Source organism: Schistocerca cancellata, chromosome 2, assembly GCF_023864275.1.
Source record: "Schistocerca cancellata isolate TAMUIC-IGC-003103 chromosome 2, iqSchCanc2.1, whole genome shotgun sequence".
Classification (NCBI taxonomy): Eukaryota; Metazoa; Arthropoda; class Insecta; order Orthoptera; family Acrididae; genus Schistocerca; species Schistocerca cancellata.
The window spans coordinates 794,225,472-794,242,451 of NC_064627.1; the positions used below are offsets into that span (position 1 = coordinate 794,225,472).

At 39.3% G+C, this 16,980-nt stretch overlaps 1 protein-coding gene across 1 annotated transcript in view; it reads left to right on the forward strand.

Annotated features, from left to right (window-relative positions):
- Positions 1-16,759, forward strand: part of LOC126158747 (agrin-like) — a 177,963-nt gene extending 161,204 nt beyond the window's left edge. Inside the window, exons 15-19 of the mRNA XM_049916466.1 lie at positions 12,417-12,498; positions 13,273-13,518; positions 14,429-14,618; positions 14,863-15,010; positions 15,380-16,759. Coding sequence (XP_049772423.1) covers positions 12,417-12,498; positions 13,273-13,518; positions 14,429-14,618; positions 14,863-15,010; positions 15,380-15,537 — 824 coding nt within the window. The 3' untranslated portion in view covers positions 15,538-16,759. The remainder of the gene's footprint in view (positions 1-12,416; positions 12,499-13,272; positions 13,519-14,428; positions 14,619-14,862; positions 15,011-15,379) is intronic.
- Positions 16,760-16,980: the final 221 nt, after the last annotated feature.

The window sequence follows — 16,980 nt, forward strand, 5'->3', positions numbered from 1 at the left end:
CTTAATTTTTTTTGTTTGGTTGGTATGACATCTGTCAAAGATATTTAGTATACATCAAGTCATGGAACAAACAACATCATATGTTTTCATCGTGTTAGCAATGTCGAATTTTGTACCTGAAAGTGATGATTTGCGGAAAGCATTAATTTTTTGTTTTCATTTGAAAAAAAGTGCTGCAGAGTCGCATCGAATGCTTGTCGAGGCATATGGTGATCATGCTCTATCAGAAGCAACATGCAAAAGATGGTTTCAACGGTTCAGAAATAATGATTTTGATGTAAGAAATGAAGAACGTGGAAGACCATCAAAAAAGTTCGACCACGCCGAATTGCAAGCAATATTGGATGAAGATGATACTTTGAGTCAGAAGCAAATGGCAGCAATGCTAAATGTTGCACAACAAACAATTTCTGACCGTTTGAAAGCAATGGGAAAGATCCCAAAGTGTGGAAAATGGGTGCCACATGAATTGAATTAAAGACAGATGGAAAACCAAAAAAACATTTGACAAATTTGGTTCAAATACATGAAAGAAAATCAATTTTGCATTGAATTGTTAGTGGCGATGAAAAATGGATTTATTTTAACAATCCTAAACGGGAAAAATCATGGGTTAATCCGGGACAACCATCAACATCGACTGCAAAACCAGATCGATTCGGCAAGAAGACAATGCACTGTGTTTGGTGGGATCAGAAAGGTGTGGTATATCATGAGCTTCTAAAACCCGGTGAAACTGTGAATACTAATCGCTACAGACAACAAAGGATCAATTTGAACTATGCATTGACCGAAAAACGACCAGAATCGGCCAGAAGACATAGCGAAGTAATTTTTTTACACGACAATGCACCTGCACACAAAGCAAAACTGGTTCAGGATACAATCAGAACACTTGGCTGGGAGCTGCTACCCCACCCGCCGTATTCACCAGACTTGGCCCCTTCCGACTACCATTTGTTTTCATTAATGGGACACGCATTGGCTGAGGAACACTTCGATTCCTACGAAGAAATTGAAAATAGGGTGTCTGATCGGTTTGCTTCAAAATACGAACATTTCTATCGCCGTGGTGTCCACAAATTGCCAGAAAGGTTGTCAAAGTGTACAGAAAGCAATGGTCAGTACTTTGAATAAAATGTTTTTACTTTTCAATTCAAAATTAGTGTTTCATTTTCAGAAAAAGACGCTCATTTCATACCGGTACACCTGGTATTAAAACAGAAAAGCCGAAAGGGTGGGAAAATGAGACATTGAATGTATATTACTCGACTAACCCGAGGTCTGTATTACAAGCTCTCTTACCATCTGTGTGCGAACGACAGTAAATTAGTCAGTTGTCTTCGAATGTTACAAACCGTCATTTTACGAGTATCTTCCTTTTATGCAACGGAGAGACGGATGTTGTTTCACCTAGCGTGGTGCTCGTAATTGCGAAAAATATTGAAAAGGAACTCGCGCTGAAAGAACACTATAATTCAAACGGGAAATCTGTACGGAATCAAGTGACTAGTCCATGTTTGCGCTTACACATTCAGAAATTGTAATGCTGGTGATTAGTCTGGATTGCTCATTGTTGCCTGCGTCATATATTTGTACTGATCGCACACTTTTTTTTCGGCGTTCTGTAATCTGTGGAAGTCGGTAGAATTCGGGCCGCACCAGAATGTAAACGGACGCTGCTAGCATTACCTACGCTACAGTATTGTGCACCGTAACAATAAGTGCCCGTTGTTAATATAGTGTCGACCCGTGTGCGGTGTTATGCGTAGTGATTGTTAATAACATATACCAAAATGAGCGAAGAGGCTGTAGCTGCTACTACATCCATCTAAAGACTAGCCATAAACTTTCTTGACTCTTCTGCAACGAGTTAACGTATTACGCGTTCGTTTCTTATATAAGCAGGAAGCTGACTGCTGCGGGACAAGGAGGCGGAGCTCGTCCTAGCAGCCAAAGTGCTACGAGCCGATCGCAAGCTTCCGCTTCCAGCATCCCCAGCTCAGGGACCGAATATAAGTGTGCTATTGTTACTCAAGATTCGACTGACCGCAATGAAGATAATTTCATACCAGGTCACGATACTGAGTTAGTCAAATTAGAATTAAACTATCCGAAAAATTCTTCTCGCTCACACGTTCCTCCTCGAATTTTTGGATAAAGCTTTTTACAATATTGTACCAAGAGTTCAGTTTCGACGCGCGGATCGGCCGCGAGGTTAGAGGCACCATGTCACTGATTGCGCAGCCTCTCCCGTCGGAGGTTCGAGTCCTCCTTCGGGAGTGGGTGTGTGTGTTGTTCGTAGCATAAGTTAGTTTAAGTAGTGTGTAAGTCTACGAACCTATGACCTCGACAGTTTGGTCCCATAGGAATTTACACTCATTTGAACGCTTTGGTTCAGTTTCTCTGTTTTGCAACAGTACTCTTCTGTCGTGGCATCCCAAAGTTTCCTTTTACTGTCAGACACTAGGTCTTCTGTATCTGTTCTACTCTCGAACGGTGTACTCATTTCTCTCACGTCTCGGCCTGCCTTATTTGGTGTTGCCGTATTTAGTTAAGAAAAGTCGCAATCTTGTAACACACTGCTCGAAACACAACTTTCGCCGTATTACAGCAAAAGGTTACTCAAGGACTGTGGAGGTAAGAACACGTATTCTAGTAAGATATTGTATGTGAGAGGAGGTTTATCAGGCAAGAGTTGACGCCACTAGTCACCATTGCTAATAGTCTCCATATACTGCAATGCCTCGTGACGGTCTTCGGCAAACAAGTGGACGGGGTTGTTGCGGGGCCCGGAAACTAGTGAATCTGTGGCGCGCTAGTTGCTGTCGGCTAATAACCCCCGCCACTGTCCACAAGACTCAGTGCCCCCAACTCTGGCAGCTAGCCGCGGCACACACCAGGGACGCCACTACTGTCTCTCTGCTAAAATCGGCCTTACTTGCAATACCAGGAACCATAATAAAAACTTACACATAGCGGATATACAACATAATATGAAGAGTATATTATTAAATTTCTAGGATATTTGCAGGTAAATAACGTGCAGAAATTACTATACAGGCAGCATCAATAACTCTAAGATGTCTGGGCTCCCAGTCAAAATGAGCTTGAATGACAGACATGGTCGTATTTCACGATGATTCAACTCAATGTCAGATTTTATCAATAGTAGTTGCTGCCAAGTGTTGGAAGATCAGTCTCTCGGCCAGTCAGCAACGTATTGGCTGGTGTCAAAATTGCCAGCTATGCGAAGCAGAGGTGACAGATATTAAAAAATTGCTGGCTATGGCGACAGTCGAGCATTCTATGTATCGAGGTAGGTCAGGACAGCACCGGTACACCTGGTGTTAGGTCATTCCGTTGAAAGATGTAGCGGGTACTGGTATCGACAACGTATTCCTTGCACGTCATTGGTTCTCCGGAACTTTCGAACTTGGGTGCGGCTTCCTTCCAGCAGGACCTGATTGAGTTTGAACGACGTCGTGTAATAGGGCTACGAGAAGGTGTATGTTCCATCTGCGATATTTTGGAAAGACTTGGCAGGAATGTAGCCACTGTACACGACTGATGGCAGTGATGGTCCCGGAAATGTGTGGTAGCAAGAACTCCGGGCTCCGGACAGCTAGGTCAAAGTAGCGAGAGGAAGACCCTCGTGTTCGGCGTACGGCTCTGGCGCATCGTAACTGCATCTGCAGCAGCAATTTGAGCAGCACTTGGGGCCACAGTGACACAACAAACTGATAGGAATCGATTACTTCAAAGACAGCTCCGAGTAGAATCCCTAAAGCGTGCATTCCTCTGACCGCAAACCGCTGCGACTTCAGTGGCGTCAAGCGAGAGATCAGTGGAGGGCAGGCGTTTTCCGATGAGAACTGGTACTGCCTCGGTGCAGTGATTGCAGTGTGTTGGTTAGAAGGGGGAGAGCTGAGGGCCTGCAAGCAACCTGTCTTCGTGCTAGACGAGCGGTTCGAGGCGCTACAGCCTGGAACCGCGCTTCCGCTATGGTCGCAGGTTCGAATCCTGCCTCGGGCAGAGATGTGTATGATGTCCTTAGGTTAGTTAGGTTTAAGTAGTTCTAAGTTCTAGGGGACTGTTGACCTCAGACGTTAAGTCCTATGGTGCTCAGAGCCATTTGAACCAATTTTTACGTGCTAGACACACTGAACCTAAACTTGGAGTTAAAAACCGGCGTGCGATTTCGTATGACAGCAGGAGCACTCTTCGCACTTATCTCACGTACCCCGATTGCAAATTTGTATATCAACCTTGTGATCCGGCCTTTTGCGGTGCCATTCGTGAACACCATTCCATGGGGGGTAACGATCGCCCACATAAAGCTACTGTAATTCAACGATCTCTATAGAGTGTCGACCTGTTGCCTTGCCCTGCTCGATCACAAGATGTGCCTCCAATCGAGCACATACGGAACATCATCGAACGGCAGCTCTAGCTTCATATCGGTCCCTGTATTCATCAAGTAAGTACAACAGGCCTGGAACTCCATCCTACATTCGTCAGCTGTACAACAGTGCATGCACATTTACATGCTTGTATTCAACATGCTGGCAGCTACACAGGTTGTCAATGTACCTGCATTTCATATTTGCAATGGCTTTTCTCGCCATTATATTAACCTCCTGTGATATTGCAATCTTAATCTCTTAAACATGTTACCTAGACAAGTCTATTACCGAAATTTCATTACTCTACATTAATTTTTTCTCGGTGTTGCGATTTTTTTCGTATCAGTATATATTTCTAGTTTGAGATCTTGATCTTCTGACATAAGTTGCTGTAGTTATTAGCAAATCTATGGAAGTAAAGACAGAGGCAAGTATATAGTAATGTGCCCTTGTACTGCCATGCATGTGTAAATCATATGTGTAAATCATCAATGTCCAGCCCTCTCTCCAGTGATGATAGTTTTGTGAACAGAAAACCGTAGAGGAACAAAGGTGTGTTGGTACAGTTGGTGGTTCGCTATGCATTATTTGAACACTATTTTTCTGTGCCTGGCTCTCTAGTGACTATGTTTCCAGGTAGACTTACATGACACCGAGTCCCTACTAACAAGAAGATTGTTGTCTACTCGTCATCACTGATTTCTCTGAAATTTGTGGTACACATAGGACTCGGATAGAAAGGAAAGTGACAGGTGTTGGAGCTCCGGATGGCCAATCACATACAAAAAAATATCAGTCGGTGGGTCGAGGCATAAGCCATTTACGTCACGTTAGTTTCCAGGCCGCGGTCTGTGCAGCGGAAGGAGCGCTGAATGGTAAACCGATGGTCATGGGTTCGAATCAATAAGAGGTAACTTTTTTCTTATTAGTTTTTAGTTTACTTATACCACAAATAAACTGAAGTAATGCTCATTATATTGTGTTTATTAATATCTTTATAAAAGACGTGAAAAGGAAACACAAAGAAAAACTGGGGATTGCAGGTAAATTTCCAGGAACGTGTACACAAGAAATTGATGTATAATATTACATAGTTTTTTATTTTACGATTGATGATGTACACGTGCTGGGACGATATTCATCTTAAAACAGGGCAAGCCGTAATTTTCTCGGCATCTTGCGCACCTTACGAAAACCACTTATTTACTATCACGTGGTTGTTTTAAAGTTTCTGTAGAAAAACAATCTTGGTTTACATTAATTCTCTCATCGCACAGTTTAGCAGCAAACAAAGCGTAACACGTCATTTCGCCTATAATGGCAAGAATAGCTGGTGACCTACAGTGGAGTGTAACTGGATGCAGTCTTCTTGGGACGTGATTTATTTTTATCTCTCGACAACAGCAGTTCTGTAGCTTTATTTACCGGTCTATAATAGTATACATCGCAGAGTTGCATTAACGAAGTGACCTTGGGGCAATCCCTTTAATATTACACGACGTAAATCCAGATTTATGTTGAAGAATAATGACTTACCTAATTTTATACACATAGTTCTCGTGTACATCTTACAATATCTTCCTGGAAATTTATTTGCAACCCTAATTTGCCTTTGTCTTTCCTTTTCATACCTTTTATGGAAATAAATATTATGTCCTGAGCATTATTTCACTTTATTTGCAGTGTAAGTAACGTAACAACTTGAGAATAGTTTCCGCTTATAGACTTGATCTCACGACTATCGATTTATCGATCTGGACACGTTCCACTGCGCCAACCACTGCGTGAAAACTACGCTAACGTAGCTGCCTCATGCCTTGCCTGACACTTACCAAAAATGATTTTTTTTCTTAAACTCTCGTCTATCCGGAGCTCTCACTTTCGTCACATCATTTGTAGCCAATTCCCGAATTTACCATGAGTTCGCACAGAAACGGTAATCACGAGTAGGCAGGGTCCCGTTATAAGAATGATCTGAAGACGGTTGCCTAGGAAACTAGTCAACAAACCAGTCAACAAACTGTAAATTAATGTATTTTTGAGATCCAAATAATGAAAAATTTAAGAAATATATTTTATTTGAATCGAGATCAGTCCTACTGTTATTAAAGAAAATAAAACTTACAGATTTTTATTGCCTTCAGGCTTAACACAAATACATAAGAATCACACATGAGACCCCCCAGCTCCGAAGAATTTTCCAAAGCATGCATTAATGCACGAAATTCACGGAAATAGCTGGCTTCTGTCACTAAGTCTTGAAGTGCACTTCGCCTGGTGAGACGGTGTAATTCCAAACATTATACTGCCCGTAATTTGAAAACCTCAAACTCCAAAAAGAAATGTATGAGAACAGATTATGGAAAAAATTTTCAGGATTCTGTATAAAAAGTTATAAATCCATAGAGCTGGTAGTATTGTTACTATACAAAATCACTCTCTTCAACCAAATGACAATAAACAGTGACAGAACTCTATGTTGTAATAACTTCTGTACGTAATTCCCACAAAACAGTCATCATGAAACACATAAAAACTGAGTTTATTTAAGGGGCTCCGGAACGCCCTATACTTGCAATGTTAAAATAACGCTTATAAATTACATCTTTCCTCACAAAGTATTTGAGGTAGGAAGTTGAACTTTTTACAGATTATTTATTGGAATATGGACTACAACTTAACACAGGGATTTTACAAAATTTTAGTTCAGTTATTAAAGATGATTTTGTTCAATTGTAATGAAAATTCACAACATTTTTTTGCAATTTTTTATTTATATATTCAAAAATATACAGTTTTTTGGAAAAAGGCTGTGTTAAATTATGCAGAAGGTATTGTGTAACATTTACTGAATGTTTGAAACAAATATGTTTGGAAGATCCTTAGAAAACATGTAATTAGTATGAGAAAATAAAAGTTTTGGGAATCGAGCGACAAAGATTGGATTAACTTTTTAGTGCATTCCAGGTCCATAGGATGGATTATCTTCATCCTCTGCAAACTCCTCCTTCAGCTTCCTCTTGTTCTTCCTCCTGTTTACTCTTGCTTGTATTTCTAGACTCTTTACAGCCCTGTCTGCAGCCCGAAGGCGTTCCTTGTCTAAAGCAAGCATCGCTCGTACCATGTTAGAACCTATCTTCATTCCATTATTTCTAAATACCTTGCACCTTACAATGTTGCCATCATTGAAAGTCGCAACAGCATCATACACACCAAAGTGAAGTGTTGCTATTCCAACAAATACAGTCTTGAGTATTCTCGACCATATAACACTATTTACACTTTCATTGGGGTTTTGAGTTTTTTCCGTGAATACACTTTTTCAACAGTTCAGATGCTGCTAAGTCTCTGAAAATAGGTTAGCCACAACGCATACTTTATCTCACATCACTAAAATGTACCTGATGAACACGGACGTTAATAATAACACCATTTGACAGCAGTTTAACAGCGCCACAGTGGGTCACGCCCATGTAGAACACATTTCAAAAAAAATTTAAAAATAGTTGTTGTTTTCAGAAAACGCAAAAAAGTAAAAATTGAACTTTTCATGATTTTGAGCCATTCCGGAGCCCCTTAACTGAAGTCTGCCTGAGGAGCCACATACAACTGGAAATACAACCACACCTAGACAGCTCTGCAAGTACACTAAAAAGCAAAAGCTGCTGGGAAGTTTAAATAAAGTTAACTGTGGTCAGTCTTGCAGTAACCAATCACACCAACACATCATTCACTCCACAATGACAGATAGGAGCACTCAGAGCATTCTGTTTCAAAATGTTTCTCACCGTATTAAATTTTCTTCAGTGCTACCACTTAAAATTCACTGAATGAAGAAGACAAATGCTAGCGTTGCACACACAACTTCCATCAGTCTGCGCACACGCCCGATCCTTCAGACTGCAACTTGATCAAGCTGAGGTCTCCACAGATGTAGTGTACCGATTATCTCCTTTAACAGTGCCTCAGGTTTACAGAAGGCAGACAAGATATCAAGCTTCATATGCAATAGAAGGAAAACACTGCACCGTCTCCATCGCAGACCTTGCACCAAGGGGCGAGTTAGACTCATTGCCAGTAAACGAGGAACACACACTGGGAGCGAGACTGTTCATGCAGTGTTATTCAGATTCCCGTGGACTAGCAATCTTGTTTCTCAAATGAGCCCTTGTCCAGCCGCAGATTTGTCAGACAAGCCCGTACGAAGTTTGTCAGTTTAATCTCACTTTGATGCAGACGCTGTTCGTGTTTGTGAGTATCCTGACAGTAGTGAGAATGGCCACTAATACAGACAGACTGACTTTGGTACTGTGTTTAAATAAGAATAAGAAGAGGAATAAGAAGAACAACAAGAAGAAGGAGACAAGACGCTAGCCCAGTAAACGGCCTGAAATGAGTGAGAGATTTGCGCATGAAAATCTGCTAAAGAACCTGATGATTATATCAACTTTCTTCGACTGTATAATAAAACTTTCAAATACTTTTTAAGGCCCTTATTAAATAGGATGCTTGTCCGTCAAATTCGCTCTTATCTAACAACGAATGTGCCATACAAACCCATATTCGTACCAAGAAAGCTTCTCCTTATAACCTTACTTTTGAAGCAAGCGCTTTGCGCGTATGCCGTAGTTTGGCATGGTTGCAATGGTTACAAATGTAGGTACAGCATTTCTGACATTGACTCCGGCACTGTGTTTAAAGAAGAAGAAAACAAGACCCTGGTCCAGGGAATGGTTCTAAATGAGAGAGAAATATTTATATGAAAACCTGTTAATTGATATCTTTCACTCCAACTTTCTGCGGATGAGCATTGAAACATGTAATAACTTGCTTAAAGTTACTTCGTCCTCACATTGAAAATGAAGACACAAGTACGCGAAAATTTAATCTCTTCTACCTGGTATTTTAATAACAGTTCATTGAGATACCACAACGTAGAAAAATGTAGGCAGCATCGTCTGTGGAAGAACTGCAGTACTTTGGTTTCTTTTACTTCGTTGCACTCCCGCTTGTACATTGTGCGTAATATACTGATTTTGTTCATAACCTCTTCCTGCGAAGTACATGGCTGGGAGAGACGTGACACCTCCGCCATTTTGGTAACAGTCACTGCTACTTTTTTTTCCCTTGATCGTAGTTTCTGTAGCTGTGGAAACTCACGATACAGTGCGATAGATTGCAATACAACAAGTTTTCACGACACATATACGGCGAATCATCAAAACGAACAACGTCCGCCATTTTGTCAAACTGCCCGTCAATCAAAATTTCTCGCAAACACGTCGAACACGGACTATGTTTGAAGAACAGCCAAACAGCGCCGTATATGGTAAAATGTCTGGCAAACATAGTACAGTTTTACAAATTGTTTGATCCAGTACGATGACCTTTAGATCGGGTAGGTGGGGCATGGCGCGCAGTCTAGCGGAATGCTAAAGCCCTCGCTGCTAGATTACAGCGTCAGTGATACAATAGAGGAAAAACGTGTCGATACTAGTTTCCGAGCTGATCTGTCTGAACGATGCATAACTTCTGCCTTCTAGCATTTGCCGCTACCGATGTATGAATACCTTCGTGAAGCTATTGTATCTGCTAAGCGAACCTGTAACAAAAAGCATTCGTCTTTCTTAAACCCACCTGATAAGAGTATAATATAGAGGGTGGTCATAATTAAAATTTCTCTACTTGAAGCAACAGACGGAAAGCTAGTAACCGTACGGGTACCCTTCTGTGTAGGAATGACGTTCAGACTTCGTGCTGCAGGATTTGCGCTGTTAGTAACTTTAGTGTCGGCTACCGGAAGTGTTATGACACGGAGGATTGAAACACAGACATCAGAGTTCATTACAGCTGCACACAGTCAACATAGAGCTGGACAAGCTGAGCAGGACCTTACTCATATAGTTGTTTTATCAAAACAATAGCATTAGTGCTGCTGTTCTCCGTGAGTATCGACGCATTAAAGGAACACGGAGAAGTGCTTTTTCCACACGGGGTTGAAGAACGTGATTCAGAAGTTCGAAAGAACTGATTATTTGAGAGCTGCTCTTGGGAGAGGCCGTCAGCCAATTGTACCTCACACTGTTGAAGAAGTTACTTTTGCCGTGGCTGAGAATGCTGAACGTACTCGTGCTGTGTTACGACAGCTGAACATTCCAGTGTCCACCGTTGTTTCAGTAGCGGTAGTGCAACCTTTATTGCTGTTTTAGTTTGTCGTCGATGCAGATGGTCGTCACAATGAACATCGTTTGTAATCTGCAACGTAAACATGGTACACAATTAGCAAATATTACGTCTCACGTGGAAATTAAAAACCGTTTATTTCAATGGTTTATTCGTTATATGCCTCTGCGTGTTTTTACAAATGTTTCCTTAAATTTTGATTGTTCCACGATCGCTCGTTTGTAATTCGGGGTCTCTCAAATAGAAAAGTTTAACTGTAGCCTCCGTGTACTGTAGCGACATCGAGGACTTGGTCTAACACCCGTTTTCTAGGCTACCTCCACTGTGAGCAACAAACTAACTTAATATTCTGCCAGTCGTAGTACGGCATCGCCCGCATCTCGTGGCCGTGCGGTAGCGTTCTCGCTTCCCACGCCCGGGTTCCCGGGTTCGATTCCCGGCGGGGTCAGGGATTTTCTCTGTCTCGTGATGGCTGTGTGTTGTGTGCTGTCCTTAGGTTAGTTAGGTTTAAGTAGTTCTGAGTTCTAGGGGACTTATGACCATAGATGTTGAGTCCCATAGTGCTCAGAGCCATTTGAACCATTTTTAGTACGGCATCAGTGTTTGTCACAATACGTTTCATATGATCATTCCACTTGAAATCCCTCCAAAAGGATACCCAATTGTCTCTATAATAATGGTCGTATCACACAAGGTTGGGATACCCAAGAAGTCTCTCTGTAAGAAAGATGAAATTAATTTATATTTCCCATGCCTGCATTGACCTTTCAGATATCTGCAGGCGTTGAAATCGACTTGCTACCTGTTTTGTTTTGAGCTAGTACAAAAGGAAGGACAATTCTGATCTAATAGCCATTCAATGAAGAGATCTTTAGCGACGCAGGGCAAGTAAATCCACGTAGTCCGTTTCAAATAAACTATCCCAGCATCAAGTCTAGGGATTTAGGGAAACCATGGAGAATCTGAATAAGGATGGCTGGACTTATAGTCGAATACTGCTCATCGCTATTTCGACTGCAGTGCTAGAGTGACAGAATTACCCCGTCCGCTCTTTACATACTACGCCGCTTCTCAAGAAACAACTACTTGGTGGCATATTAGCTTCCTCATTAAAGACATATTTTACGGTTCGAAACGAAGAAACTGGCTGAACTTTCTGATTTACACTTCTGTGGATTTTTTAATGCTTCATTGGGGGTAACCTTGCTGAACTGATCTGCCGTGATTTCAGTGATGCGACAATCTAGGAACTCTGCACTTATACTCGGCTGTAACTCTGCAAACATTCCTCTGTTTGAAGAACAAGCTGTTCACATTCTGTCGTCTCTACTCTGTGTGAGAGCTTGGGGTATAGATTCGGAGACACTGACTAAGGATGCTTTCCACAGCACTCTTCCGGATTTTGATGAAGACGAGAGGGTAGGTGGACCTTATTTTGAATTTTACCTCTTGCGAACCTGTTCTTGTTTTACCATACTCTCTGTATGGGACAGTGCAGCTGTACATCACGTACTCCATCCAAATGAAAGGATTCGTCACTGTAATTACTTGTTACTAGTGCTAGTTAAATTCGAAGAAAACACCTTTAGATCTGTTTCCTGAGTTCAATCTAGTGATTAAGTAAAGAATGAGTCGAATTATCACGAAAATCAAGAGACATTTTATCGACTGACATGAATGCTGTCTACCCTCAATGACGGAGCCCACAATAAGGCAGTATTAATATCGATTGACTGTGAAAAATGTTGCTGTGCTGTAGGTTTCTGAACTAAATTCGAGACTTGAAAGAAGTGAAGATTTCTTACCCGTATCACATTTTGATTACAGATACTGAAGGAGCTACTGACTCGACGCCAGTAAAGTTCACTGGCAACACTTACGTGAAATTGTCACTCGCTGCAGATACAAGGTAAGTTATCGATACATATTTCTTTTAGCGAAAGCGCTGTCATTTCCAGTTGCTTTACATATGCAAAACGATTGCTAACACTGAATGTGTGACAAGCGAAGTAGACTTTCATACAGATTTTTGTGAGAAAATCTGTTTTCACATGCAACGAAAATGAACATCCACATCCATACCATTTCAGACATACTGAACGTAAAGAATACTTTGCACCAACGTATTCGCAACTTTCTTGACCCATCAGTGAATCAAAATATTGTTTATCGTTTTGATAAAAACTAATTTATCTTGTTTCGTACTTGAAGTGTAACCCATTCTTGCAAGTTTTACTTACCTAATTCATTTACCATTGCTGTTCACCTGCAGACGTCATTCATCATGAATGCCACGACATTGGTACACCGAGGCTCGTTTCGCTGTATAAGATTTACTTCAAATCTACTTTCAGTTGATTGTGTAAACTGTTATACTGTATGCAGAGTCAATGGGTGTAAGCCGAAGCAAGTCACTAATAAAGCAACTACAATGAAAATGCGCTTCGGTTTTCAGTTATATTTACGTGGCGATATCTAATAGTTTTTCAGGTTTTAAAAAACTATCTACTTTAAGCATAACTTCAAAACCATATTGCTAAAGGATTTTATAACTATGATACCGTATCTTACTCTTAATATCGATACACAAGGCGAAGACTTTACTATAATAAAACTAAAATTACAGAACTGTATTTACTTTAGTTTTGCTGATACTACGTTTTCATTTTTCCTTTATTTTCAGTCTTAATGGCTCTATGAAGCACATAGTAAACGAGACATTCGTGTATAGTGATAATCAAGGAGGAAATGAAAGAAACCTTGATATATCTGGCAATGACATTTACGAACATAGCGATTACGATGAAGAAGACAAGGATGACGATGAGAGTGATATAGGTGGCAATCACTTCATAGAAGGAGACACCTCATTTTCTCCTGAGAAACAGGCGGACTTCGAGAATCTGGCATATCATACTTTGCCAGTTGGGTACGCCATCAATGATGTATTTATTTCATATTAACTTTTAATTACTGAAAAGTAAGTAGTTGGATAGTTATTTGATGTAGCTTATATTAAATAGTTACGAAACAGTGTTATCACATTTGCTACCTATCCGTCACATCTATCTCTCTCTAAACAGATTACGTACAAGTCAGTCTGAAAATAATTTCTCATCTAAATAGGTTCAAAATTTCAGTGGGTTTTTGTTATTTATATTCCGGTACATTAATAAAAGACGTTGATAATATTATGGATGAATGATGTGTCCTTTGCTAACTGTAAAGAAATGGTCAGTTAGGTGCGTAATTTAGTTATACTGGCAGGGGCAAAACTGTCACCTTGCTAATAACGACATCTTTTAGCAACTTTTGGACATAGAAATTTAAATCACACATAACGCTATTTATGAAGATAATATATCATCTCCCAAATACAGGAGATTTAGCCATCTAAAAGACAAATGCATACCTGAAACTATCCTAACTTAAATGCCATTTCAACAAACAGTGACAGGAGATACTTTAGGACAAAGTAAGTTTATTGATAAATTAGTTAATATAAAACACATATAAATAATGTGAGTCGAAGGAAAATTTCAGAAGAATATTAACAAATAATGAACAAACTTGTTCCTGAGCAAATAAGAATCTTGTAATCAATGTTGAGAAGTTATATAATATTTTGTAGGTCAAGAGAGGGGAATTAAAGTGCTGAATATATTTGACCTGCTTATTTCATTTTTACGTAAAATTAATTAGTCAGTTTTTCTTTGTTATGCTACCTCATAAAGAGTAACAATTAACTAATGATACAGTCATATATTTTTCTAAATTAGACCCAAAATATTCCAAAAACCTTTAATGTGTTTAACATTGCAATCTGTCGTATATTTCAGAGAAATAAATGGGAGAGTTTTTCACTATGAGGTCACATTCCACACACTGGAAGCTAGCGGCCTACTCTTATGGAATGACAGAAAGACTAGGCACAGAAATAATTATGTGGCTCTTGCAATTTCTGATGGGTATTTGGAACTTAGGTACAGACTTGGTAAAACCAAATATTCAGCTTCACTTCAGTCGAAGGTAATAATAAAACAACATTGACATTATCATCTTTTTAGTATTAGTTGAATCAGCATCACGTCCTTTTACAATCCTTAATGACGTAAACAAGAAGATAAACTCTAATACTGTCATTTTGAATATTTGTTTAAATTCCTGTAGTTGAATATGATTCTGAAAGATGTCGTAGAAAAGACAGTTTGAACTTCTGTTTATGTAAGTTTAATAATGCTGTATGTATGCTGTAACAAGAGCGGTTTTCCAGGTTTATGTAAGTGATGGGAGAATACATACGGTAGTGGCAGAAATTCACTGGAAATACAGTTTTCTCCAAGTGGATGATGAACATCCGAAACAAAAATTCACTAAAGGCAATAATATCAGACGATCCTTGGTGCAGGATATATGGATAGGTTAGTATAGAATTAAACTGCGTAACCCATTCTCTTTTTAGTGTACTTTGCTAATGTATGAGTATATGTACATTTCTTATGCAGTCATTACGTAATGAAATATCACGTTGTTCATTATTATCCGCAGTAGTCTATACAAAGACAAACAATGTAACATATATAGTACTGCCAATTCCATTCGACACGGCTGTCACCATGTAGCAAGAACTATGTCAGTTAGTAACAACAACGGTGATACAGTGAATTACACAATAAATAACTCAAGCCATGATAATTTCAGTGGAAACATTTTGTGATTAATACGTCGTTGTTTTGACTTGCAGCTTGTAATCTTATCATAAATTAATGACATACATGTTTTTTTTTTAGGTGGAATGGAAAGCTTACCATCAGGACTACCAATGGCATACTACTCAGGATTCTTAGGCTGCATGCACAGGCTCGTTGCACAAAAAGAACTGATAGATCTACAAAGTGGAGAGGCAAGCAATATTACACTTTCACAATGTAATGAGAATGAAGTGTAACCGGTACTTTATGTCGTGTTAGTTTGAAAGCGAGGATCATGTTGATGGGAAATCATGCCAACCATGCACACACACAACCTCGATTCCTCTGTATTTACGTATGACAAACATATCTGACCTATGTGTCATGGGATCACTGTACCGAATAGTGATAACTTAGTAACTATTTGTAATGTAAATGGTGCTATATAAAAATACATTGCGACTGCTCGGTTGGGTACATAACAGTAAAATACCGCGCGAAATGAAAAACATATTTCTATTATATAGTTTGCAGAAGTTATACTGTGGCTAAATCAGACATTAAATTCTGTCTACATTGGTGTACACATTGTATAGTGCAAATGGAGAATCATGAAATTGATATCATGGCCTGCATACTAAGTGTAAAATGTGGCACAGCAGCACAGGACATTCAGAGTTTATAAAGGAGATTACTGAACGCGCTTCTCGGACGGTTTGACAACCTTGCATACAAATTCTGTAAGAATTAAAATAATTATTTTTGCTGTGTGTTATCGATACACAGAACAAAAATGTGCATCACTACACCCCTGTAGGTATATGTATCAAAAATTATTATGTACTGAATTATTATCACATGAAAGAATTATTAAAAGAACCAGTAGTTATTATCAATATTCACACAATGGTTACGCATATTCAGTATTAAATTATTTTTAAGTTGTAGGGACACAGTGTACTACAGAAAGTCGTGAACAGGACAACATTGTTCATCATATTAGCATCTATTTTGTTTGAGATATTAAACTATTTAATGCAATCATCAAAAAGTCTCCCATAAAGAAATACAGAGAAATGTAAAAAACGTAACAGTCCCCGAAACTACAGTTTGTTTTGTGTTGCCGTTGACGATGTTCAAAGACTAATTTTCTTCAGTCAGTAATCAATTTGCTAAACTTATGCACGACCACTACACGCTGTAATTTATTGTGTAGCTTGTACGCATCTCATGTCTATGAAACCAAAGCGCTTCATACAATATGCTCAAAGTGTCTCTATCCTGTTTGCTTTACTATACTTTTATTTATATGAACAACTGACTTTATTGCGTGTTTCTATGAAGAAATGAAAACCCTAATATTGCAGGTGTCACATACTGCCAAGTTTTCTACTAAGCGACCTACTTTCTCCAGAAATAATCAGTATTACACGAAATTTTGTACAAAATCTTCAGATTTTTGTATGTGATTCTAAACAACGGCTCATAAAAATTGTATATAAAAATTTGTAAGAAACATGAAAACTATTGGCGCTTTCCATTACATATATTTTTCGCAGAAGATGCTAAGCGCCAGTAAATATGTATGTTGTGATTGTTGTGAAATAAAATGTATACAGTTTTGTTACAAAATATAGTATGTTTGCCGAAATTTCATTATACTCCATTTTATTTTTAGTATATGTACGGTACGATCCTGC